The following is a 9,174-nucleotide window of genomic DNA, read 5'->3' as shown; positions in this document are numbered from 1 at the left end:
GGGAGCTTCTTTTAAGGGTTAACCGGCTGTTCATATATTGATGGGACTTGTTGATGCTGCCCCTCCACGTTATAATATCAACCTTTTTCATTTTTACACATTATTATTTTGCTTTTGTTTTTTTAAAACAATGTTTGTAAAAGTGTACTACATTAGTTTTGATCTTTCGTTAATGCTGATGCTAATTACTTGTCCACGTTCCACCGTATGAAAGACTGCACTGTAAACAGCAAGAATCGGGATTTGGAATAATTGATGAACTCACGGAATTAGGACTGATCAGTAATTAATTGGATTGCTCTCGATTAATCAGAAATTTAGTTAATTCGACGAGTTATTGAACGAAAAATAATATGTGATTAGTCATGATTAATGATCTACTTTTAAAACGGAAACCGAAAGTGACAGATTCACAATATAATATTCTTCGGGTAGGCATGTCTCGTGCCGTCTTGATCGTAAAGCGCAATATAAATCCATGGAGGACAACAGCACAAAAACTAAACACAAAGATTAGAGGTTTGTTGTAAATATCTTTACTGCGACTCCAAAAATTTAAATTGTAAGAAAAACTCCTTTCAATATCCTAGTATATAACATGACTCAGGTAATGAGAACTACATCTGTTACCCGGAACTCCACATTCAACACCCTATTATCTATTTATTTTGTCATGAGCAACACAAGAATGCTATGATTATCAATATAATCACAAGGACCAGGGCAATATTTACCATCAAAGCTCTACAGAAAACCATTAGGTTCATTTTTGTCCGCTGACTGCAGTCCACATCGAAGGCAGTCTCCATTTTTTGTGCCAATAGATGGACACTCTGGACCACAATGGAAACCCAAAATTATAATCAAGAGGCCGATCCACTGCTCCACCAACTGTTAGCGGTAACCAAACATATCTTGAATCCCTCAAGTCAGCGGGATTCCACCGATCAGCCATAAATATAAATAAACCAGGAACCCCTGGAACAGGAAGCACAAATGTGCTCTGAGAAAAGAATGTAGTCAGCTGAAAAACTTTGTTACCTCCCATGCAGGGATTTCCCATGATTTCCCAAGGCCCATAAATTGATCCTGCTGCATGAGCAAGCGCTTCGTTTGGTGCCCAACCACTGCATCCTGATGTGATCATGTAATAAGTTCCTTCGTGCTTGAAGAGCGCTGGTGCTTCTCTCCGTTGTCCAACGAGAGCCTTTACCACAACATGTGTGACATCAAGGTAATTTGAACTTAGTGGTCCAATATGGAGCTCACTATTGTCGTCAGAGGAGTATATGAGATAAGCCATGCCATCGTCGTCCTTGAAAATTGTCATGTCCCTGCTATCAAATCCATGGGGCTGTTTGCTGTAAAGATATTCAAATGGACCAATAGGTGAATCACTGACGGCAACACCAACCGAGGCCTTAGTGTAATTGACATCGTCAATATGCATCCACATCACGTATTTACTTGTCTGCTTATTGAAGATAACCTTTGGCCTCTCCAGTACATTGGATTTGTGAAGATCATGGTTCTCATCTGTTTCTTCTGCTGGCAGTACTATGCCCTCGTGTTTCCATGTCCACAGATCCTTTGAAGAATAGCAACCGACACCAATAATATCAACCTACAAATAAATCGGTTACTAAATATTTGTACAAATACTTTGTAAATGTACTGCATACTGCAAATATATATATGAGAATCAAAGTGTGATAATATTTGGAGTAATAAGACAGCATTTGTAAGTTAGTGGCCCATACTACTGCATTTTAATACTGAAGTGCATGAACGGATTAGGGAAGAGGAAATTTTGGGTAAAGCATAGACCAGGCAGATCGGGGGAGATTTTAAGGCAATACAGAAGAATGCACCACTATTTTTCAGGTTAATTTTGATGAATCTGCTCTCTACCTGCTTCCTAAACGGTAATGATTCATTCTCCTTCCCTGTTGCATCTCCAAATACTTTCCCAATTCTCCTCAGTCACCCAAGATTTCATATTCCCTATCGAGTTGATGAAACCCATGGCTGTATATATTCTTGTAATATAATGAAATTAAAAGGAGTAAATTTCAAAATTTCAATTATGTATGGATCCTGTACAGGTCCTTAAATTACTGCTGTAACTACATTTAAAAAAGGGGTATGTTCTTCAACAGTTGGTCACCTAAACTGAAGCACTAACATTATAATATATAGGTAGTGAGCAGCATACTTGAATTCCAAAGTAGAGAGTGTTAGAAGCAAACAAAATATTCAGAAAAGAACCATTTTGTTAGTGTCGAATCCCTCATTACATCTAGCAACCGTTTATGTTAATTCAGCCTATCTGATACAAAATAAATTTCAGAACTGTAGGACCAATAATAGGTGTGTTGGTAACTAATCACTACAGTTGTGAAAGATATTTTGTATCGGATATGCTAGATTAACATAAGCGACTGCTCTTTGCAAGATCTAATCAGGTCTAGAGCAGTTCGCAAATTCTAATCTGGATACTGCTTTAATCTACATGCAATACTTGCTTTTTAATATCTGAGCAGCCGGTCATCGACTTCAACAAGCTAGAAACTCTTAGGTATCTTTCTTAGGCTAAAATATCTCAAACAAGGTTTGCGACTCCTATTAATTACATTTAATTCTTGAACCTGATGCCTTTAGATTTAACAGCTCCTTTGGTCCCTTCATTTACTCCCTCCGTCCCCTTTTACATGTCCCTTTTGAAAAAAAAATTTGTCCCAAATTACTTGTCCACTTCTCTTTTCAAAGCAACTTTTTGTATGTTTTTTCAAAATGTAACAACTTTCAATGTTTGACTAGCATATATATATACACAACTCTATCTAATTCATTACATTTATTAAGGATATGTATGAAAACAAGATCTCCACCTAACATTTTCTTAAGATGCGTTATTTTTTCAAAAGGGACAAGTAAAAAGGGACGGAGGGAGTATGTTACTGTGTAGGGGAAGCATAGATTTTGGAGCCAATATATATTGAGATGAAACATCTGAATTTTTCAGAAAATTTATAGGTCTACATAAAGAATTGTGGGATTGGTAGAAATTTAACAAAGAACAAACCACAAAACATAAAAAAAAAAAAAAAACTATTCACCAAATTATACAACTAAACTTAATATCAGTGATGCAGGTGCTATAAGACCTAGACTGATAATTAAAGAACTTAGAAATTCATAGCTACCTTGTTACTTCCCAAAAAAACAAGCAGCGTGAGATATCTTGTTCAGTTCTACTTTGGACTAATATGTGTCACACACACACACACTTACTCATTTATAGGCAAGGAGCACCATCACACACATGCACACACTTACAGCCCGTTACAGGTGAGGAAGAGCCCAGTGAGACAGAGAGAGAGAGAGAGGCCGAGGGCTTTGTTTGATTACAAGTATTTTTAAAAATAATCTTTTTGTAAGCAGTAAAACAAAGATTTACGCAAGAAAATATTTTTTTTACACATTTAAAGTATGATTAATTAGGATAAGGAACTAGGAAGAGTAAAATGTATACCCGTGCAGCTCCCCTCTTATGAGCATGGTAAGTAGGGCCGTCTTTATATTCTCCATACCAATAATATGTCCCAGTCATCTCATCATACAGAATGCCGCCTCCATGAGCTTGAATAGGATTCCCATCAGTGTCTAACCAGATTCTTCCAGGATAATAGTAGAAGCTATCGTTGCCAGCATCCTTCCTTGGGTCTATAGCAGTTCTCAAATACGGAAAGAATATGTGCCTAATCTGGGAAGACTCATCAAGAAACTCATCAATGAGGGTTGTTGGCCGCCTAGGCTTCCGTTTCTCAGCCCGTGGGGATCTTTTTCTAGGAGGTGGCACTTTGATAGACTCCTCTTCGACATTTTCGAGTTCCCGGAATACTGGGTGGTAACTTGTATGCAAATGAATGTCTTCACCACCTTGAACAGCCCTGTGCTGAACCATGTACCGAAGATGAAACATAATAAGGAATCCAACCAAGGTCCATAAGATTACCGATAATGTGCATCTGCTTCCTGCATTGCAACGTAAAGTAGTTGGTTTCCGGAATTTGTTCCTCATCTTCATTATGGTTCTGGTATTTATCTTCAGCATAATGCAGCATTTAAGATATGCAACCTATGTAGATCCAAAAGTAAGGTCCCAACCAAACAAACTGTGTTCTATAAAAAATCACAACAAGCATGCACTTAAACATATTAACAAGTGATACCAATTTATTGATGTGAATGGCATGTTAGGTTTAGCAGGGAAACTTTACACATTTGAATAAAGAAAACTTCCTAAATTCACAGCAATAATCATGTAATATGTACGTGCCTTAAACCATATCAATCAATAATCAACTCACGGAATATGGTGCACAATTTGAGATAATTGAAGAAAATAGTACAATGTGCATGTGACAAGAACCCAGGTCATATCCTGAGTTCAAATCGAACATCAGGATCTCTTCTGAATCCAATTTAATATAAGCTCAAGGTTCAACAGCTCAAATGCAACCAACTTGCATAATCCCCATAGGCCACCACAACCCCAAAAGATCATGATCTGCTTGTGCATTTAGTAGACAATTATATTCTCAGCTAACTACCCCACATGTTTCGATGTAGGTCGGGAATGTCACAGTGTACAAATGACCACCATAAATCACAAAACTTGAGAAGCTAAAAACAAACAGGCAAATTAGTCGAGTAATTTAACACAAGCTGTAATTACTTCAAACCAAAAACAACAGAAATCAGTTACGAATTTTCACTAACAACTAAAACCAACAACAATCATTCCTGATTTCACGCTCAAATTTGGAACCAACCCCTTTAACAACACTAACTAAAAACCCAATCAAGAAGCAAAACAAATTCAAAATTAAATAATTCAAAAAAAAAAAAAAAACAGAACTCTGCGATACACTTCAATCAAACTTAACCCAATCAACAGAACATTAATACAGAACAAACCCACTTACAAAATCTCTTCTACTTCACTAATAACATCAAGCATATACACACACATATACATACATAAAATTATGATGGTGAAAAAACAGAGCAGAATCTAGAGGCTTACCTGAGACCATCATAGTGAACACACAATCTGAACCACACAAATCTACCAATCCCAAGCTTACTTTACTGCCCTTCTCTTCAGAATCAAAATGGGTTTGTTGTGTTCATCAGGTAGTCAACGAGTATTCGCGTTTTAAAAATAAAAAAGTGACAAAAAATAAAAAAAGTATTTGTATGCAGCTTACAAATAGGTATTGTTTCTTTTTATTTATGAGGAAAATATCATAGTATTAATTTGGAGGGGATTGAGAAATTAGATTCGTGAAGATAAGGATTGATTTATACGTATAATTTACAAGTGCAAGATCTATTTATGAGAGCGGAAGAAAGAAATGATGACGATGAATATGACTTGAGGCCAAACTAGACCACCCTTTTTTCAACGTCAAGTGTTGTTACTTCTCGCTTACTGCTCCGTTTTATTGTTCGATTTTTCGGTCCAAGACACGTTCGAAGCACTAAAAATTATAATTTTGACTCATTTTAACACATTGTTACTCTTGATAATAGTGTCCCTGTGATAAGCGTGCATTTTATCTTAATATTGTCCCTGTATTTTAGATATTTTGTACTTAATTGGATTTTTATTTATTAAATTTTAATGTTTTATTGTAGGATGCAGGGAATTCTAATCAAATATGGATTGGAGTTTAAATAGCAAGAATTGGAGTTTAATGCGAATAAAATTCGGATTTTAATGCTAGCTGCGCAGCATTCACTGTTTGGGCCATATCTGGAGTTCTAGAAGTCCAAATCAGGTGATTCAAGAGCCCACGCGAAGCTTAGAACAAGGCCTTTAATTCAGAGGTGGACTTGCTTTTTTATCCCAGTCTAATCAGCCCAGAATCAGAGTCAAAAAGTCAACTGCGAATTTCCTCTTTTGGAATTCTATTCTGATTCGGAAATCTCCTTGTATTTTCATTAATTCATTAAAAATACTTTTAATATAGATATTAGGGTTTGGTATTGAGACGAGAGAGACAGGGTACGAGATAGAGAAGGGAGGCACAAGCATAGAGAGAAAGAAGAAGCGAGACGGAAGAGATTTCAGCCATTGAAGACATTCAGTGGATTTGTTTCTTCATCTCTTTGTTTAGAATTCTCTCCTTAACTCTTGTTATCATGAACATGTTTTTCTTATTCTTGGTTAATTTTGAGATTTTGAGTATGAACTAATTGTATAAAGTTGGGATTTTTATGGAACCCTAGCATGAGGATTTTGGTGTTTTGTTAAGAATATTGTATGCAAATTTGTGGTTTACTCATTCAAGTGTTTTTCATGTTAATACTTGCTATTGCCTGATCAACTCTAGTGGGTTATCGAGTTAATCATAATACTGAGAGGGTTATGATTAATTGACACAAAACTTGAATGGTGCATGATTATATCTTTTGATTATAATATAGTTGCGGTATAGACATATATTGTGACCATTCATAGCTTTGTGAATTGATGCTTAATTGGATTCCGAATATTAAATTGGCATAGACATATGTTAGTTTATTTGTAGGAATTATATCATAGTGATTTCGAGAGAAACCTGTGACCATTGAATTCTAGCTAGTAAATTGTGATTTGCTGCAATATTTCGCGACTCTTTTACCGATATTCTTGTGTTAGGGGGAAGTAATTATCCTGACTTATCTTCTCATATTTGAAACTCTTTAAGCTCTTTAGTATAATTTTAGTTGGTTAAATTTAGTTTTAGTATAAAAACCATCACCAATTTATTGTGTGTTCGATAGCTAGACTGTTAGATTTTATTTGTGATTGATACGTTTAAATAGTCCTTGAGGAACGATATCTGGTATTTATTACTATATTACTTGTTTGTGATTGTGTACACTTGCACATTAGTATTTTACGCAACAAGTTTTTGGCGCCGCTGCCGGGGACTATTTTAGTTATTAATTACGAATTTGATATTCTTACAGTTTGGTTTTTGTTACTTCTGTTCTAACGGGAGTAATTTTTTTTGTGTTCATCAGGTCTCTTTGTGCATGAGCGAAAGACACCCAGTGGTATTTGACTTTGATCCTGAAATCGAGCGAACATTCAATAGAAGAAGGAAAGCACAACGCAAGATCAAACAAACAAAAGTAGCTATGGGTGACAATGTTAATAATGGAGACATTCCAGCGGGTGCATTTATCGTGGATGATAAAGATCATGCTATTCGGCAATATGCGGCACCCCGTTTCGAAGAATTAAATTCGGGGATCATAAGACCCAATATTCAAGCAACACAATTTGAGTTGAAGCCGGTCATGTTCCAAATGCTTCAGACTATTGGTCAATTCAGTGGGATGCCTACCGAGGATCCTCACCTTCATCTTCGTTTATTCATGGAGATCAGTGATTCTTTCAAATTTCAAGGAGTACCTGAAGATGCTTTGCGCTTGAAATTATTTCCTTATTCTGTGCGAGACAGAGCTAGAACCTGGCTAAATTCTTTACCGGCAGGATCAGTCACAACATGGAATGATTTGACAGAAAAGTTCTTGAGCAAGTATTTTCCTCCCAATATGAATGCAAAGCTCCGGAATGAGATCAATTCTTTTCAACAGCAGGATGATGAATCTTTGTATGATGCATGGGAGAGATTTAAAGAATTACTCAGAAAATGTCCTCATCATGGTATTCTTCATTGCATTCAGATGGAGACTTTTTATAATGGTCTCAATGCTCAAACAAAGATGGTGGTGGATGCATCAGCAAATGGGTCTCTTCTCTCTAAGTCCTATAATCAGGCTTATGAAATTCTTGAGACAATTGCTACCAACAACTATCAGTGGCCATCTTCTAGAGCTCAAACAGGTAAAAAGGTAGCTGGAATCTATGATGTGGACTCTATAACTTCGATGAAGGCTCAACTAGCATCTATGGAGCATATGCTCAAGAACCTGAGCATGGGCAGTAATCAATCTAAGGAGCAATCCCTCAGTTCACAGATTAATCAAACCAAGAATGTTTCTTGTGTATTTTGCGGTGAGGCTCATACTTACGATAGTTGTCCTTCAAATCCAGAATCTGTCTTTTACATGGGAAATCAAAATAAGGGTGGCCCTTACTCGAATACTTACAATCAGTCATGGAGGCAACATCCTAATTTTTCTTGGAGCAATCAAGGGGCAAATTCTGGAACTTCAAATGGCAATGTAAAGTCCAATTATCCACCCGGATTCTCTCAACAAGCACCTCAGTCTAATTCACTTGAAAATATGTTGAAAAATCACACATTCAGCCACAACCTCCATTTCCTCAATGGTTTCAAAAGCAAAAACAGGATGTTCAGTTCAAGAAATTTCTTGATGTTTTGAAGCAGCTTCACATCAATATTCCACTTGTAGAGGCTCTTGAGCAGATGCCTATTTACGTGAAATTCATGAAGGACATTCTTACAAAGAAGAGAAGGTTGGGGGAGTTTGAAACTGTAGCTCTAACTAAGGAGTGTAGCTCATTCTTGCAACATAAATTGCCTACAAAGATGAAGGATCCAGGGAGTTTCACTATTCCTTGCACTATTGGTGACTCTTATTGTGGGATGGCATTATGTGATTTGGGGGCTAGCATTAACTTGATGCCTATGTCGGTGTTCAGAAAATTGGGGATTGGAGAAGTTCGGCCTACTACTGTCACTCTTCAACTAGCTGACAGATCTCTTGCTCATCCAGAGGGAAAGATTGAAGATGTTCTGGTCAAGGTAGACAAGTTCATATTTCCTGCTGATTTCATCGTGTTGGACTATGAAGCTGATCGAGAAGTTCCCATAATCTTGGGAAGACCATTTCTTGCTACAGGAAGAACTCTCATCGATGTGCAAAACGGAGAGCTAACTATGAGGGTTCAAGATGAAAAGGTGACTTTCAATGTCTTTAAAGCAATGAAATATTCTGATGATGTTGAAGATTGCTCAGCTATCACCATATTTGATGAGCTAATTTCTGATAAATTAGTATCTAATTCTTCTCATGATCCTCTGGAGCAATTAATATTGAATGTTTCTCAAGAAGAAGATGACAATGTTGAACTCTTAGCTTGGTTGGAAGCTAATTCACAAGTTACAAGAACTAGGGGACGCT

General features: G+C 36.7%; 1 protein-coding gene and 1 non-coding gene across 3 annotated transcripts; both read right to left on the bottom strand.

Moving 5' to 3' along the window:
• Positions 1-496: 496 nt before the first annotated feature.
• Positions 497-5,479, bottom strand: LOC108215443 (uncharacterized). 2 transcript variants are annotated; one of them, XM_017387948.2, is made up of 3 exons: positions 5,093-5,479; positions 3,536-4,141; positions 497-1,624 (listed from the first exon to the last, which is right to left on the bottom strand). In XM_017387948.2, exons 2-3 carry the CDS (start codon positions 4,115-4,117, stop codon positions 764-766), a joined length of 1,443 nt encoding a protein of 480 aa, XP_017243437.1. In that variant the 5' UTR covers positions 4,118-4,141; positions 5,093-5,479; the 3' UTR covers positions 497-763. The 2 variants fall into 2 exon arrangements, with proteins under 2 accessions (XP_017243437.1, XP_017243438.1); XM_017387949.2 differs by having other exon boundaries at positions 3,536-4,038.
• Positions 5,480-7,626: 2,147 nt separating this feature from the next.
• On the bottom strand, positions 7,627-7,733 carry LOC135151843 (small nucleolar RNA R71). Its single transcript, XR_010290754.1, has one exon. It is a non-coding gene; the product is annotated as a small nucleolar RNA R71 (small nucleolar RNA).
• Positions 7,734-9,174: the final 1,441 nt, after the last annotated feature.

This window comes from Daucus carota, chromosome 3 (genome assembly GCF_001625215.2).
Source record: "Daucus carota subsp. sativus chromosome 3, DH1 v3.0, whole genome shotgun sequence".
Lineage (NCBI taxonomy): Eukaryota > Viridiplantae > Streptophyta > Magnoliopsida > Apiales > Apiaceae > Daucus > Daucus carota.
Note: the sequence above shows the minus strand (reverse complement) of the source record. Positions and strands in the feature narration are given on the sequence as shown.

Bases quoted from the DNA above. Each gene is read 5' to 3' on its own strand.
- LOC108215443 (XM_017387948.2), bottom strand. From the start codon at position 4,117: ATGCTGAAGATAAATACCAGAACCATAATGAAGATGAGGAACAAATTC. The intron at 1,625-3,535 runs GTATACATTTTA...ATTTATTTGTAG, and splicing joins ATAAGAGGGGAGCTGCACGG to GTTGATATTATTGGTGTCGG.